The sequence below is a fragment of the Geotrypetes seraphini genome, chromosome 14 (assembly GCF_902459505.1).
Source record: "Geotrypetes seraphini chromosome 14, aGeoSer1.1, whole genome shotgun sequence".
In the NCBI taxonomy this organism is placed as follows: Eukaryota; Metazoa; Chordata; class Amphibia; order Gymnophiona; family Dermophiidae; genus Geotrypetes; species Geotrypetes seraphini.
Window position 1 is genome coordinate 46,429,189 of NC_047097.1, and position 18,469 is coordinate 46,447,657.

The 18,469-nt window shown below is 40.4% G+C and overlaps 1 protein-coding gene across 1 annotated transcript in view; it reads left to right on the forward strand.

The window, feature by feature from the left end:
• Window positions 1–18,469, forward strand: part of ADAM10 (ADAM metallopeptidase domain 10) — a 217,220-nt gene that overhangs the window by 151,523 nt on the left and 47,228 nt on the right. The window contains exons 8-11 of the mRNA XM_033920375.1: window positions 6,667–6,850; window positions 11,436–11,599; window positions 14,240–14,423; window positions 15,422–15,572. Coding sequence (XP_033776266.1) covers window positions 6,667–6,850; window positions 11,436–11,599; window positions 14,240–14,423; window positions 15,422–15,572 — 683 coding nt within the window. The remainder of the gene's footprint in view (window positions 1–6,666; window positions 6,851–11,435; window positions 11,600–14,239; window positions 14,424–15,421; window positions 15,573–18,469) is intronic.

Consider the following 18,469-nt stretch of genomic DNA (forward strand, 5'->3'; position numbering starts at 1 on the left):
CCGGGACAACTGTACCCACGTGATTACGTGGCCAACAGCGTCACGGGACTACTTGCCGGATTTAAAGCTACAGGCTCAAATTATTATTAGAGGAGACTGACACCCACCCGAAACACAGACTAGATTAACGTACCCCACTCTAGTTCCCCATTCAAGCCTTTAGGTGTTACTGTATCTAGAACATATATCCACCTCTGCTCCTTATAATTCAGCCATTCTTCACAGTTTCCCCCCTCCCACCACGCAACAAGGCTCTCTATTACCCACCATTGAATCTGTTCCATAGTGTGTTGACTAGCCAAGAAATGTTCCACCAAAGGGGCTTGCATGATCCTAGTTTTAACACGTGACTTATGCTCGTTCAGCCTTATGTGTACGGGCCTTGACTTACGGCCCACATACACAAGATTGCACGGGCACACAATCACATATACTACATTAGCCGAATGACAATTTGTATTGCTATTAGAATTTATTATTTTACCGGTATGAGGGTCCTTCCATGAGGAACCCTGAATCGTGGTGGCACACCATTGACAATGTCCACACTCCATGTGGCTGCCCTGTGTTTGCTCCCTATAATTACCCAATTTCTGTTGAATCAATACCTGTCCTATGGTCTTCCCTTTCCTAAAAGAGAACATGGGAATTTCATTAAATATGGAGTGAACCTGCAATATATGCCAATACTTTTTAATGAGGGATATCAGTTCTTTAGCAGCTATCGAGTACGGGAGAACACAAATCAATCTATCTATACTATCTTCATGCTCTCTTTCGGCTAGCAGTAGGTCACGATTCGCGTATTTTGCTCTTGTGAACGCCTGTTTTTATTGATTTTAAGGGATAATCCCTAGCTTTAAACCGATTGCCTAACTCTCTAGCTTGCTATTTTAAAATCACTATCCTCAGAAGATATTCTACGAGCCCTCAAAAATTGGCTGACTTGGATATTAAATTTCAGATGATAGGGGTGATGGCTGGAAAAGTGTAGCAGAGTGTTTCGAGCCACTGATTTACGGAAGAGTTGGGTAATCAGCCGACCTTCTTCCTTGATGATTCGAATGTCTAGAAATTCAATTTGAAGCGTACTAAAAGAGGGAGTAAAGTGGAGGTTAGGATTTCTAGTATTAATCCACTGGAAAAATTCTAATAGCTCTGTTTCAGGTCCTTCCCACAGAAAGAATATATCGTCCAGGAACCTCTTCCACAGAGTGATATGATGAAAATATTCTGAGGAATAGATTTCTCGATACTCAAAACGTCCCACATATAATGTTGCAACTGAAGGGGCTAACGTAGCCCCCATGGCGACGCCTTGAATTTGCTGGTAATAGACTCCTTCAAAAAAGAAGTAGTTGCTCCCTATCACCCATTGAGCCAATTGGCATAAAAAATCACTACTAATACGAGGAGTTGGTCTCTCGTCCAGGGTGTCCTTTATGATGGTCAAAGCTTCACCCTGAGGGATTTTCGTGTATAGGGATACCACATCAAGCGTCACCAATATCGTTTGAGGACTCATGTGAACTTCCTGTGACAAAATTCTCAAGAGGTGTGACGAATCTTTCAAATAGGAAGAGACCTCCAAAGCTTTTTTAGAAAGAAAAACATCAATAAACTTAGATAAAGGCTCTAGTAAAGACCCCCTAGTATTGACGATAGGCCTACCCGGTGGCGCTTCTACACTCTTGTGGATCTTTGATACAAAGTAAATGTTAGGAGTGCGAGGATATTTTTCTAATAAGAATTGATATTCTTTTTTTGTAAGCATTTTCTTTTCATAATTCAGCGTGACCCAATCAAAAATGTCTTTCATTAATTTATTTTCAGGATTTTCCTGCATGGGTCTATACGCTGTAGTGTCAGAAAGCTGCCGTTTTGCTTCGTCCAAATAGTATTCTCTATCCAAAATGACAGTCGCTCCTCCCTTGTCAGCCCTTAAAATCATGCAATTCCGCATTTCTTTAAGTTGCTTGAGGGCTTGATGTTGAGAGTAGTTAAGATTGTACCGTTCTTTATCAAAAGATTTTTCATAGGTAGAAATGCCTGCTAACGCCAGAGCCCGAAAAACTTCCACTGCGGGATCCATTGGTCCCGGGGGATTCCACCTAGATGTCACCTTGCAAATGGACTCATCCGTCTCCACCTCAATCTCCTCCTGGTTTGCAAAAAATATTTTTAGTTGGATCTTTCTCAAAAATCTATGGAAGAAGATCTTAAGTTGGAAAAAATCCGGGTATTGAGAGATAGCATAGCCCAAACCCAGCTCCAGTACTTCATTTTGTTCTTTTGTCAAACATACTTTTGAAATATTCACCACTGTGGACTCTATTTCGTCTGTACATTGGTTGGGGGTTTGCTTCTGCCCCGTGGTGCTCCTCTGGATCTTTCCCTCGGGCGGCCTCCCCATGTGGGTCGTATCTCATCCCCCGAACTCCTCGTAGAAGGGGCATCCGTAGACTCTCCACTTGTCACATCTGATTCCTCAGATGAGGCATTGAATGCTACTTTCTTTTTTATGGGTACAGCTGAGGTTTTCTTTTTCCATGAATATATCTTCCCATTTGATAATCTTTCTCATCATCTTAACAGGGGTTATCCTTGATAAAGCTTGTATAGCGAAACATGTCGGTGTTATAATCCCCTGCCAGAGACCACATGACTAAGCTAAGTGATATGCTTAAAACTATTTCAAAATGTGAACATTGAAGTTAAGAATATACAAAAGTTAAAAAAAGTACAAACACTTTAATATAAAAGATCGATCCAGTGACGAATTGACACGTAAAGCTTGGAGCAATGAGATTGTTTTGAGCTCCAAGTGGTGTCGCTGAGGATCAGGGTAAAACTTATTAGCACTCCAGGGCATGAAAGGGGCGACTAAGTTTTGGTCTACCCTTTGAGTTGGTCTACAAAAATAGTGATAAGCACAAATTTTTTGAAAAATGAAAGAACCCCTAATTAGCTTGAAAATTAACACATTTATAATCACCTAAGAATAGAAGTCCTAATTATAATTCTAGTTGGAATTCTGTTTGTAGAAATGTAGATTAATATTAATAGCTTGAATTTGAGTCATAATTGTATGACACAAGCTAGAGGAAATAAGAGATACATTTCCTTTGAAAACTTGTTAACACAAAAAAAATCTTTGAAAGACAGACAAGGACAGCTCATATTTTGAAGAATTTCTTTTTTGATAACAAATTATATCTGTAAATATTTGATATTTTTTCACTTTTAGGGAGTAACTTTGTAAAGCTTTTTTGTATGTAAAGCCTTTTGTATACAATGGTACCTCGGTTTACGAGTGCACCGGTTTGCGAGTGTTTTGCAAGACGAGCAAAACATTTGCAAAATCGGTACCTTGGAAACTGAGCGTGCTTTGTTTGCGAGCGCCCACCCCCCTGCGAACCAGTACCCTCCCCCCCGCGATCCGGCACCCCCCCGCTGCGACCTGAGGTCCCTCCAACCCACTCGAACCCTCTTCTTACTTTGCTGTAGCCTCCGCAGCGGCACCGGCACCAGCATGTCCTGTGCGTGGTGCCGGTGCCTGAAGATCTGCTTCCTGTGCTGGGCCTTGAGCATGTGCGCATGCTCAAGGCCTGAGAGTTCACGTCGAACGTGAACTCTCAAGGCCCAGCACAGGAAGCAGATCTTCAGGCACCGGCACCACGCACAGGACATGCTGGTGCCGGTGCCGCTGCGGAGGTTACAGCAAAGCAAGAAAAGGGTTCGAGTGGGTTAGGGGGACCTCAGGTCGCGGCGGGGGGCGGTGCTGAACGCGTGGGGGAGGTTGCCGGTTCACGGGGGGGGCCTTTGGGGAAAGCAATGCCGGTTCTCGTGGGGGGGGGAGCAGCACTGCTGGCCTCAGGGGGGGGGGGAAACCTATCAAAGCGATTTTCCATTATTTCCTATGGGGAAACTCGCTTTGATAAACGAGCATTTTGGATTACGAACATGCTCCTGGAACGGATTATGCTCATAATTAAAGGTACCACTGTAATTGGAAAGGCCTGTTGTAAAATTGCACAAGCGTATACATGTGTAAAAAGTGCATGCATTGAAAGATTGCAAGTACTTTTCATGAAGACTATATATAGATGTTCCTAGACTCTCTGTTTGGATCCAAGATGGCTGCGGTGCAGACGCTCTGAGAGCGACGCTTCTGGCCGCTCCACTCGTTTCACCCTTTTCTTGCTAATCAGTTGTAGTTTACTTACTTCGGATGCCTCGCGGCACTCCTTGGTGCCCTCCTTCGGCAGAATTGACGAGATGTTGCGGCGGTTGCAGGAGGCAGCCCTTCCTGAGTCGGGAGCAAGCCCGTTGAGAGCGCCGGAAGGGAGCGAGACCGGGGTTGTCTCTCCAGGACTAGAGACTACCTTAAGCCCCGACTCGAGAGCTCCACCTCCGTGTCCCCGATTAGCCAGTTTTCCAGGGGTTGAAGTACTTCCCCATGAGGCAGCAGGGTCATCATGGGAGACTGAGGAGGCAGTATTCTCAGACCAGGGAGTAGCTGCAGAAGAAGCCGGGGTAGGACAAGCAACTGGAGGTGAAGGATTCCAGCCAGAACCTAACCAGAGGAACTTTTCTTCTTCTGACGGTGACCACTTTTACACCCTGCAAAGTTTTCCTATTTTGGAAAAACCAGTGCAAGTGACTTTAGATTCACTATGGGATTTGATTGCAATTTTTACTAGGACTATTAGTCCCAATTTCCAACATATTGAGGGGAAATTGATTCAACATTCTAGAGAGCTGAAAGATTTGTCTGCGGAAGTGACTGTTTCAAAGGCTACAATTCAAAAGCTTGATCAAGAAATTTCTATGACTAAACAAGCACAAGAGTCCCTAATTAAAGACAATATTAACTTATGGAAAAGGAAGAAATTGGAGACACTTGAAAATAATTCCCGGAATAATAATTTGAGATTAATTAATTTCCCTAGATTGACTTCGGTTACTCCTAGGGAAATGCTTAGGAGATACTTGATAGAAACTTTGCAAGTTTCAGAAGAAACTTTACCACCATTTGTTCAAGTGTATTACTTCCCAAATAAAGAAGGGGTCCCAACGCAAGCTAAAGTATCGGATCAAGCATTATTGAATGTTTCAGAATTGTTAGAAACTTCAGACAGAGAAACAGTTGTACCTTCTACAATGATTTTGACCGTAGCTCTCGCCATAGATAAAACATGGTTATTGAGACTTTTCTTTAAAAATAGACAGAAAGAGTTCCTTGGTTGCAAAATACAAATGTTTCCTGACCTCTCTAGAGAAACTCAAAAGCGACGTAGAGAATTTTTGATGTTGAAATCTGGAGTCACTTCACTGGGAGCAACGTTTTACTTGAGACATCCTTGCAAGTGTATTATTTGCTACCGTTCACTTAAATATGTTTTCTTTGAACCACAACAGTTAACAGCTTTTCTGGCTATGTCACGACTGGATAAAGAGAAATTAACAGATCCATAATTATATATCTGCCCATTTCTCAGTGTTGTCTGTATTTTATCTTCTAATAATAATTTCTTTTGCTCGCTTTAATGTAATCTTGGATCCACATTTTGAGGAGTTGAGTTGGTTGAAAGAATTTCCTGTATTTAGTTTTTTCTTTTATTTGGATTGAATATGATTTATATTGGATATAGATCATATCTTCACTAACTTACTTTCTATACAAGTGATTACTTGGTATGTCATTTGAAAAATTAATAAAATAATTAAGAATAGATGTTCTTAGAGACACAATAAATGATATGGAGGCATGTAGCAATATTTGTGAATACACTTCTCCCTCTGTATTTGTAGTGGATGCAGGCAGAATATAGCTGCAAATATGGAAAAACCGCAAATAACTTTTTATATGTTCGCAGCTTTTTTGTAACAGCCAGCGTTTTTACTGTTGAAACCGCAAATTCCCAGCGATTTCGGGCTGATAGCAGGCAAGCAGCGATTCCCAGCGATTTTCAGGGTAATAGTGATTTTCTCCATGCATGCTGGGAAGCAGCGTTTCTCTTTATGGATGCTAGGAAGCAGCATTTTTCTCTGTGCACACTGTGAAGCTGGGAAGCAGTGATTTTGAGAGTGAAAGATTTAAAACAGCGATTTTCAGAGTGAATGTTGGTAAGCGACAAACTTTTTTTATCGGTACAGTAAAAGAGAAGGAACTTTACTCATGATGTAATTTTGGGGGGCAGAGTCAGCATGCGAAAAATCGCAAATAAGTGAAACCGCGAATATGGAGGGAGAAATGTAGAGTATTTGCACACATTTTATATTATTGTCGGAGCAGGTGTAAAATTTTGTTTGATGTACATGCTACTGTGGATGGTTCATGGTGTCTAACTTGTAGCAGTCTATATTGCTTTTATAAAACACAATGAAAAGAGTTGACAACTTGGACTTTCAGCATAGCCATTTTCTTATAAAATTACGCACATAATATATATCAAATGATTGTTTTTACTGATTGTTTTAAAAATCAAGTGGTGTGGAAAGATCATTGATTGGTAGATTTTTAAATGCTCATAAATCTGTGATAAAGATAACTTTTCATTCTGAGCATCTCCTAAAAACATAGAACTAGCTAAAGCATTCCAACTTGTCTTGTGTCTCATGGAGTTCATATATTTTTCCCTTGTAATTTATTATTTTTTTTAGATTAATACTACTGCTGATGAGAGAGACCCTACAAATCCTTTCAGATTTCCTAACATTGGTGTTGAGAAGTTTCTAGAACTCAACTCTGAGCAGAACCACGATGATTACTGCTTGGCCTATGTGTTTACAGATCGTGACTTTGATGATGGTGTCCTGGGTCTTGCATGGGTTGGAGCACCGTCTGGTAAATAATGTACTCTTTTTGAAAGTTTGCTGAAACATTTCCTTTTTATTGAGTAACTTTTAATTTGTTATGCCTTTTTATGTTTGATTAACATATTTTCTACATTATAACTTTCTCATTGATGCTGGAACAGTGATTATCAGTGTGCTTATAGTATGAATTTTTCAATTGGATATAACCTTTTATAAAAGTTTGCTCCATTAAAAGGCACACAAGTGGGTGGCATCATCCCAAAGGTAATTGTACAGACTATTTCTGGGTTTTTCTGAGCATATGCATGAACTCTTTATACAGCCATTACCCTCCTGAATCAGTGTATGTATTAATTCTTCCTAACTTGAGCTCAGATGCATTTTTATAAAAGTCTTTATAGATGAGTAATGTCACTTGATGGTGTCTGGTGCTGGAGGGAGAGGAGAAGCTTTAGCTTACAGAAACTTTAAGTATCAAATGCAGTGTGTTATATTTCCCATACTGTTATTACATGGGATTGCTTCATTTCCTGTTTTCCACAGAGCTGAGGGGATATCTGTTTTGTTTCAATCATTTAGGTGAATTTTTTTTGTCTCCTTTTTCATGTCTGGGTTACGTGGAAGCCTTTTTACTCTTTTATTCTCGTAGGTTTTTCAACTTTTTTAAAAATTTTCAGCTTTTCCACATTGACCTTTGTCATACCTTTTTTGGTTTTTGAAGTCCTGGCTGAGCCTTCTGTTTTTGTAAACTGAGCTCGTAAGAGAATGGTAGAAAACTGGAACTCTCTTCCGGAGTCTGTCATAGAAGGAAACACTCTCTAGGGATTCAAGACAAAGTTAGAGAAGTTCCTGCTAAATAAGGACGTACGCTGGTAGGGCTAGTCTAAGTTAGGGCACTGGTCTTTGATCAGAGGGCTACCGCGTGAGCGGACTTCTGGGCATGATGGACTACTGGTGTGACCCAACAATGGCATTTCTTATATTCTTATGTTCCTATGAGGAACCGTGTCAGAGGCTTTGCTGAAATCTAAGTAAACTACATCTAGCATATGTCCTCAATCCAGTTCACTGGTCACCCAATCAAAAAGTTAAATCAGGTTTGTTTGGCACAATTTACCTTTAGTAAAGCCATGTTGCTTCGGATCCTGTAATCCATTAGATTCTAGGAAGTTCTCTATCCTTTCTTTCAGCAACACTTCCATTATTTTTCCAACAACTGAAGTGAGGCTTTCTGGCCTTTAGTTTCCCGCTTCATCCCTGTGACCACTTTTGTGAATACGGACCACATCCGCTCTTCTCCAGTCCCCAGGAACCACTCCCATCTCCAGAGATCTGTTGAACAAGTCTTTAATAGGACCTGCCAGAACATTTCTGAGCTCCCTCAGTATCCTGGGATGGATCGCATCATTTTGTCCACCTTCAGTTTTTCAAGTTGTTCATAAACACTTTCCTACATGAACGGCGCAGAATCTACTCCATTTTCTAGTGTAACTTTGCCAGACAATCTCAGTCCTTCTCCAGTTTTTCTTCCGTGAGCACAGAGCAGAAGTATTTGTTTAACACGTTTGCTTTTTCTTCATCACTCTCCACATTTCGGTTCCTAACATCTTATTCCCAAAAAAGTCCCCTAGGTGCAGGCCATACTATATCTGGAGTTGATACTCAAACCTGAGGTATATTGTGCCTTGAATCCAATCAAAAACCCTCTCAGTGCCATTTGTATTTCCAAATGACTAATGGGATTTTGTGGCCATGAAGAGCAAATGGAAAGAATCTTGGGCAATTCTATATATTATTGGTATCGGAGGCATCAATCCTGAATTATCTAGGAACTGCAGTAGACATAGGAATTTGAAGCTTCTGCAGTGACTAGTTAAATTGTAGGCTTTAGACCTCCATTATGATATGCAGGAAGAGCTCCCTAGTTTTGCCATGCTATAGAGAAAATATATTTTGAGATAAGGTCAAGTTATCAGCTTTTCTCATAAAAGCAATGTAAATCACTTAAATCTCTTTTTCAGTCTACTTCTGACCCATCCTCCTCTTGTAGGAGGTTTGCAAGGGGGGGGGGTCAGAGGAGATCTTATTCTTCTCAAAGACATAGGTATCTGCTACACACTCATTTCCAATAGACTTAGCAAAGATCTCACTCAGATCAGACTGTAGATGGTTCAAAAGACCCAACTAGCCAAAATCTGTGGCATACTTTTGGTTGCTTCCACAATAGCATAATTTATATTCCAGTATTCATACCATATGACTTTGAAATAGAAGGAAGATCATTCTTCTATGTAAACCATTTGGTCATCATAATCCCAAATTGCTGGATTCAACAGATTGTATGCTACGGTTATTTTTAAGCATAAATGCAGTCAAACAGGGCTAGGGACCCTGTATACGAGGGGGTGCTGAAAAATTCTCAGCCCAACAAAGAAGGGAATGACATAGAGCCATGAAATTTACAAGTTATTTCACATATTCACCCCTAAATTCAGCACACTTGGCACATCATGTCTGAAGTTTCTGTAACCCTTCCAAAAATATTCTGTCTGGTCACTGAAATGCTTCTCTGCTGCAGCAATCATCTACGAATCACTTAGAAATTGTCACCCTTTCAAACTTTTTTTTTAAGGATTGGAAAAATAAAATAGTCAGATGGAGCGAGATCTGGTGAGTAGGGTGAATGGTCTATACACTGAAATGTCAACTGCATCAGAACATCATCGTTTTGCCAGCCTTTGGAGCACGTGCATTGTCTTGCTAAAAGAGAACTCATTTCTGCATCTTCCCTCTCCTTTTTTTTTTTTCCAATGCCTCCTTTAATTGGCACAGCAAGTTACAGTAATATTCTGCATTAACTGTATGGAAGATAGTAAGTCAGTCATTCCAACACCTTCCTGATCCCAAAACACCATGGCTATGACCTTTCCTGCTGACTTTGGGTCTTGAATTTCCTTGGCCTTGGAGAACCTGAGTTCCACAATTGCATGGACTGTTTTATCTCGGTATCATAATGGTGTAACCATGTTTCATCATTCCAAAAAGTTGGCACCAGCTCGTTGAAAATGCTGCAAAATCAACTTGATAGTGTCCACTTGGCATCGTTTCTTGTCAGTATTCAAACATTTGGGCGCTTGCTAATAGCTTCTGAATACCCAGCTGCTCGTGGATTATATACCCAGCACATTCCCTGGATATCTGTAGTGTCTCGGCAATTGTTTTAGCTGATATTTGCCAATCTGCTAAAAATCAGGTCATGGACATGGTCAACAATTTCAGGACACCGTTTGAGGCCTCCTAGACCTTGCTGCACATTGAAAGTTTACATACAACTTCTTCACTGTGAAGTATGATGGCCATTTGTCACTCAATGTTTGCATCATACATTCATGGATTTCCTTTGGAGCTTTCTTCTGCAGGAATAGGAACTTCATGACAGCTCACACTTCCACACTTTTCGTTGACATAGTTCAGTTAGTGATATGAAACAATGTCAAAACATAGCATTACAGCTCTGCAAGTTGACAATTTGTAAAATAACACGCTTTCAGCTACAGTGGCAAAATAACTTTTTAGCATCCTTTCATAAATTGTCTTTAGTCTCTCTAAAGATAATCAGATACAGTTCTGCAGTCTGCGTTCTTGGGACAATGGAGTATTAAATGATTTGTACAAAACATCAAGGAGCAGCAGTGGGATTTGAACCCTGGCTTTCCTGGTTGGCAGCCTGTTGCTCTAACTATTTATTAGGCACAACTATAATACTATAATACAAATGATACCTATTCCAAACAGGTTTGATGCCTGCTGGCCTTTAATTTATAGTTGGATTACCAAAGTGTTTATCTTGAATGTTGATGATATACCTTAAAAACTTCTGAAGGAAGCAATTTTTGACACAATGAAAAGTCTTGAGCCTTCTCAGTACTTTTGAGAGTCTGAGATAATCTGGGCAACATACTCTGATTTAAGAGTGAAGTTTGTTCCTGTAACTGTTATGGAATACTCAAAACTACTCCTTCTGAAGATGATGATCTGGAAGATGATAAACTACTTGCTGTCACTGTCAGCCATTTTGTTCCAAATATATCATTTCTACATCTAGAGCAGGGATGTCAAAGTCCCTCCTCGAGGGCCGCAATCCAGTCGGGTTTTCAGGATTTCCCCATTGAATATGCATTGGGGAAATCCTGAAAACCCGACTGGATTGCGGCCCTCGAGGAAGGACTTTGACACCCCTGATTTCACACTGGCATAGTATTTTTCAGCAAAGTAGTATAATCAAAGTTGACAGACATGATTATCTTTGTATTGGACCTCTGAGGCTGCCTTTCAGATGAAACATGGCCACATTGGGCATTATGTTTCCCAAAGGTGTTGAATAGTCAAAATTCATTTGGGTGTGGTACTGTTCTCTCTCTCTCCTTTTTTTTTTTTTAAATTATATTCTAGTTTGAACTAAGGTCACCAACACTCTTGATTTAAAAAAAAAAAAATCTTGGAAAGCTAAAAGACCAGGTTCAGATTGCAGAGAAATGGTGTTCACTATACTGAGTTGAGAATGGGGAATCTTAACAATTCTGTTTTTATTTTATCTTATTTTCTAACTGTAGGCAGCTCTGGTGGGATATGTGAGAAGAGCAGGCTCTATTCAGATGGCAAAAAGAAGTCCTTGAACACCGGCATCATTACTGTGCAGAACTATGGGTCTCATGTACCTCCCAAGGTCTCTCACATCACTTTTGCACATGAGGTTGGACACAACTTTGGCTCTCCTGTGAGTACTATATTCATTTGAGTAATGTTAAGTTTCATTTTGGTGTTTGAAAACCTAGTCTGCTTTAGTAAAGGGTTTTTGAGATCCTTTTCTACTTGGAATTACCTACAACCATCTAGAATTGTGGGGATGGGATGGGTCTGGCCCCTTTGTCAAATTTAAGAACCCATTGTGGCCCACGAGTAAAAAAGTTTGCCCACCTCTGTACTAAACTCCCAAAGTCAGAAAATGCTCATTCTCGAAAAATACATCTAGAATATTTTTTTTGAAAATCATGTATCTGGACATCCAGGCTATTGTTTGTCCAGACCGCCAGTATGTCCATCTTTATACCATAATTTTGACCAAAATTTTGTCCAAGTCCCAAACGCCCAGAACAAGACTGTTTAGACGTGGGAGGGGCCAGTCTTGTAATGGACTGGCCACCTTGAAATGGCAACAGAGCAATGTGGCACCTTTCAGGGCACTGCTGTGAACTTCATAAAAAGGATGCCACATAAACATCTCACCAGAACTCCCTTATAGGTTATGGTGAGCCTCCCAATAACCCTTATGGCTGCAGGTGGCATCTATATGGCAGTAGGGTTTGGGGGGGGGGGTTTGGTGGGCACACATGTTCCACCATAAATGTAGTGATTTAGAGTGGCTTACCGGCCTGGGTCCTTCTCTCTATGGTTCACTAGCCCCCTCCACCCCCCTGGCTATTTAAGACACTGCTGTGCAGCTCTACTAGGCTTTCCTATACCAGGTGCTGATGTTATGCAGACAGGTATGTACGGTTTTTTTCTGATCTTTGTGGATGTGTGACATGGGGAATGTGTGTGGGGCTTTACTGTGCCTCTGCAGGAGTTATCTGGTCACTTTGGATATCTTTTTGGCACTTAGACCTGCTTTTACATTGTCTAACTCACAACGTACAGGATGTCTAGTAAAACCTTTGATTAACCCTGTAGGATGACTAAGTCTAGGTCGGCCCACATCCTGCCCTAACCATTTCTGCAGATACATCCCTTTTAGCTCTGGGCGCACAGCACGTCTAGAAAATCAGTTTGATTATCGGCACTTGGATGACCTGTCTTTTAGGTCATCCAAGGGACGACTTGGGTGTATTTTTAGACATGTTTAAGTTATGATTATGAGCCCCATAGTGTACACTCTTTCCCGAGGAGTGACCATGTGTAAACCGTCACATGTGCACCCTTCCAGGCAACAGTTTGCACTGTGTGGTTTAGTGAAGAAGCCTAATGGCTAGTAGAGTGGGCTGAGAGCCTGGGGAACTGGGTTCAATTCCCACTGTAGTTTTTGTGACCCTTCATTTCCCTCGGTATAAAACTTAGATTGTGAGTCTATTAAGGATAGAGAAAGTACTTGCATATACTGTATGTAAACCATTTTGGTTGTGCCATAGAAAGTATAAAATACATGATTCGAAAAGAATGCACTTGTAACAACATTTTTTGCAAACTGAGGAGGGAAAAAAGGAGCATGAACACAGAAACGTTTTGTTAATGTTGGTCTTTGTTGAGCAGTGCAATCAGGACAAACACTGAGCTCTGTGCTCGTTGTCTTGTTGCCTGTTTCTGCCACTTTCTTACTGTATTTGTTGTGCAACACTGTCAAATAATATACAATAAAATATATCTGGGTCATTGCATAGATTATGAGCCCACTAGGAACAGAGAAAGTACCTGCTATAAAGTGTCTATTGCTACATAAACCGAGTAGCAGTATAGAAGTACATAAGAACATAAGCAGTGCCTCTGCCGGGTCAGACCACAGGTCCATCCTGCCCAGCAGTCCGCTCCCGCGGCGGCCAAAAACAGGTCAAGGCCTGTCTGAATCATCAGAAGGGGCTCCCCTGCCACCTTGGTTTCCCATTTAAGTTCTGCCCTCCTAATTAGTAGTAGTAGTAGTAAGTAGTGATTAGTAGTAGTAAGTAGTAACTTTTCTGCCCATTGGAAAGCATGTGTTTGTACATTATTTGAACCTTTCAAAGTGTTTGAATGTTTCTATCACATTGTCCCTCCCCTTCTCTGGTCAATGATAACTATTTAGGACTTCTACAGTAGTCTCCTTTTGATAGAACTTGTGGTGCTGATTCAGTACCATGTAAAAGAACCATTTTCTGAATTTCCTCTACTCTGTTAATAGTCTTCCGAATGAAGTTTTATCAGTGGCCTGTGCAGAGGCCATTGGTGAGCACTTGTTTTTTTTTATAGTACTTTATTTAAATCAGAATGGGAAACCGTGATAATTAGCAATACATCTACACCTCGATTTATTTACATTGATACTTGAAGATGACAAATAAGAAATCTCCAAAAACAACTAACCTGACGTGGTAAAACCTGGAAGGAGAAGGGGATACCTTGACTTTTTTGTTCAAATTTCATATTATACATTGGCATGGGTGAGTCTGCATATAACATTGGAGATTTGAGGACAATTCTATTCATTTGTCAATTCAAGAAAACAGCAATTTAGGATTGGAACTGATTTCTGTATTGTATACAAAATCTGAAGGGATAAAGTGATACTTTTTTTTAAACAATGTTTTAGAAAAATAAGTGATTCTATTATAAGGCAGTACTATAAGAAACAAAGCCTTACCTATGATAGTTCTCTCTGTTCTGCTTTCAGCATGACTCTGGTACTGAGTGTACCCCTGGAGAATCCAAAAATTTGGGCCATAAGGAGAATGGCAATTATATTATGTATGCCAGAGCTACATCTGGAGACAAACTTAACAACAACAAATTTTCCACATGTAGTATTGGAAATATCAGCCAAGTTCTTGAGAAGAAGAGGAACATCTGTTTTGTTGGTATGTATTAGATTGGTGATGGTCTTGTAACACAACAAAGAAAAATGGAGAGACCCAATGATCCACAATGAAAACAATCCACCGATGAAAACAAAAACTGTGGATACAGATGTTCTGGAGATAATTTATTAAACATTGGTATATAAACCATGAAAATTCAATTTAAAAAGTACAATGATAAAAAATACTGTGATAAAAATCCAACCGGACCCTACACGGTCTACGCCTTCCTCAGGGGTCCAATGGTTTGCAAACTCACATATAAAGAATTGGACTGAAAACAGTCTATTGTCTTTAAACATGTGAGCAAAGAACACCGCAGACAAGCTGAAGTAGCAAAAAAATAAAAATAAAAATGCTAAGGGATGGGAGGGAGGGATAGAAAGATACTGCACAAGGGGATTGGTGAGAGGGGAGGAAGATGATGCACATGTGGGGGAGAGAAAGGAAATAGGAAGAATTGGGGTGTAGGATAGGAAGGGAGAGATGATCATTGTACATGAAAAAAATAAGACTTACCCTGAAAATAAGACATGGTGCCTTTTTTGGGCCCCAAATTAATATGATAGTGTCTTGGTCCATAACAGAGCAAGGATTGCAGGTGTAGATCCTCATATAATGGAGTTAAATGGACATGGGGGAGGAAAGTGGAAGTGAAGCTTCTACTATTTTCTACTTCCCTTGCCATAGAAAGTAGCATCTCTCTAGATGTCAGGACCAGAATGGATTCATGGACCTGACTGAAAAAGGGTGAAGGAAAGTGAAGCCACATGGAGTACTGGGGGTAAAAAATATATTTTTTAAATTCCTTGAATCTTACTGTTCATATTTACAGAAATATCAGTTATTTGGGAACATACATCATTGAATGTAAAAAGATTTGTTTTGAGACAGCTCAAGACAGCTCAATTCTTGAAAGTTTTGTATTGTAGCAAATGTCCAACATGGCCTTCCATTCTGTTTTGGTTGTGCTACAATGTGTATTCTTCTCTTCCCAGAATCTGGACAACCTATCTGTGGCAATGGATTAGTGGAACAAGGAGAAGAATGTGATTGTGGCTACAATGACCAGTGTAAAGATGACTGTTGTTATGATGCAAACCAGGCAGAAGATAAGAAATGCAAATTAAAACCTGGGAAATTGTGCAGGTATGGATGTATTGTACTGATAATGTTCCCTGTAGTTTGAAGGAGCAAATATTATGGCACATTTTTAATGGACTGATATGATGTGCATAAAGTTTCCAGGCCACTCAAGTCCTTTCTTCTGATGTCTTGGTACTTAAATAAACAACCTTAGTTTTGTTTATTTTTAACTTATAGCTTTTATTTGTTGCCAAGGCACATTATACAGAACAACGCATCCATAAGATCAATAAACAAAAGAACCATAGAACTGAAAAGTATCATACACAAGATGTCCATGATACAGAAAACAACTAGCAATATTAACTCCACCCCCCCCTCAAGATCCCACATACAACATACATCAGGGTACAGTGTTCCTCCACTCTTCATAGCATTGCCATTTCCTAATGAAACTCCCCATCCTATGATGCTTCAAGGCTGTCAGCATATACAGAGAGTACCAATCATCCAGTTTAGCTAGCAATAATTGCATGTCCAGAGCAGCAGATATTTTCCAACTAGCCACCAGCACCAAGCGAGCTGCCATCAAGAACAGTTTGGTGAAGTGAATTTCTCTCTCCTCCCAAACTCCCTCTATCCAGTTCTCTGTTCATCCAGTTAAAGAAATTGATCAGATTTGTCTGACAAGACCTAGCTCTGGTGAATTCATGTTGCCTTCGGTACTGTAATCCACCAGATTCCAGAAACTTCACCATTCTATGTTTTAAAAGCATTCCATTAATTTGTTTTACCACAGAAATCAGACTTACTGGCCTGTAATTCCCCACTTCTTCCTTACTTCCACTTTTGTGGAGATGGAACCACATCTGCCCTTCTCACGTCCTCTGGTACCACTCCCGACTCTAGAGAAGCATTGAAAAGATCAGTCAACAGAACCACCAGAACTTCCCTAAGTTCCTTCAGCACCCCCGGATGTACACCATCTGGCCCCATTGTTTTACCTACCTGTAATTTAGCTAGCTCCTCATGAACGCAACCCTCTTAATCAATTAGGGTCTACCACTCTTCCGTTCCTATTCACATTTGTCTTCTGCGGTCCTGCTCCTGTCGCTTCAGCTGTGAACGCAGAACAGAAATATTTGTTAAGCAATGCAGCCTTTTCTTTATCAGCTTCTATGTATTTTTCCCCTTCACCTTTGATTCTCACAATGCCACTTTTGCACTACTTATCACTGATATATCTAAAAAAGTCTTTGTCTTCCTGTTTTATCGTGTCTGCTATTTTTTTCTTCCATATGCATCTTTGCTTTTCTAAATACTTGACCAGCCTCTCTTAACTTTTTTTCCAGATATTTTTGCCTGTCTTCCTCTTTCTGCGATCTTTTGTAGCTTATGAAAGCTAACTTCTTATTCCTTACCTTCTCAGCTACTACTTTGAGAACCAAACTAGGCTTTCTTTTCCTCTTACTTGCCTCACAAAAAGGTCTGTCATCCATATAACAACTTCTTTTAATTTTGTCCACTGCATTTCTACTCCTTCCAGACGTTCCCATCCAGACAATCCCTTGATGTAATTCCCCATCTGAACAGTTAGTTTTTTTAAAGTCTAGAACCTTTACTTTTGAATGAGCCCTATCTATACCCGTCTTTATATTAAACTATAACATGCAGTTATCAATGGTTGCCAGATGATCACCTACTGTAACATCAGAAACACTTTCCCTGTTTGTAAGCACCAAGTCCAGTATGATCCTATTCCGTGTGAGTTCCATTACTGACTGCTGGAACAGTTCTCCTTGTAGAGAATCCAGGATATCCCTATTTCTAGAACACCCCACAATAGGGATACCCCAATCAACATCCAGCATGTTTAAATCACCTATTAGTAAAACTTCCCCCCTGTTTTAGATATATTCTAAATGTCTACTATTAAATCTGTCCACTTCAGTCTATGAATGATGTTTGTATTTCACACCAATGTAAATATATTTACTATTCACTTTCCAAATTGATCCACAGTGCCTCTTCCTTGCCCTGCAAATCCTACAATTGTGTGGCTTTAATATGATCTTTAACATATAACACTACTCTCCCCCTTTCATTTTTTTACATAACATAGTAGATGACGGCAGATAAAGACCCGAATGGTCCATCTAGTCTGCCCAACCTGATTCAATCTAAAAATTTGTTGGGTTTTTTTTTTTCCTTCTTCTCCTTAGAGTGTATGGCGCGGTGGTTGAAGCTACAGCCTCAGCACCCTGGGGTTGTGGGTTCAAACCCCACGCTGCTCCTTGTGACCCTGGGCAAGTCACTTAATCCTCCATAGCCCCAGGTATGTTAGATAGATTGTGAGCCCACCGGGACAGATAGGGAAAATGCTTGAGTACCTGATTGTAAAACCGCTTAGAAAACCTTGATAGGCAGTATATAAAATCATAATAAACTTAAAACTTAGCTATTTCTGGGCAAGGATCTAAAGCTCTGCCCGGTACTACTGTTAGGTTCCAACTACTAAAGTCTCCGTTAAAGCTCACTCCAGTCCATCTATACCCTCCCAGCCATTGAACCCCTCCCCAGCCCATCCTCCTCGAAACGGCCATAAACAGACACAGACTGTGCAAGTCTACCCAGTATTGGCCTTAGTTCTTCAATATTTACTATTATTTTCTGATTCTAGATCTTCTGTGTTCATACCACCCTTTTTTGAACTCCGTCATCGTTTTCCTCTCCACCACCTATCTCAGGAGCGCATTATAGGCATCCACCACCCTTTCCGTAAAGAAGAATTCCTTACATTGCTCTTGAGTCTCCCATCCCTCAACCTCAAATTATGTCCTCTGGTTTTACCATTTTCCTTTCTCTGGAAAAGATTTTGTTCTACGTTAATACCCTGTCTTTCCTGAACAGATTATAGCCTGGTATAAATACATCCTGGTCATGGATGTCTGTGAACCATG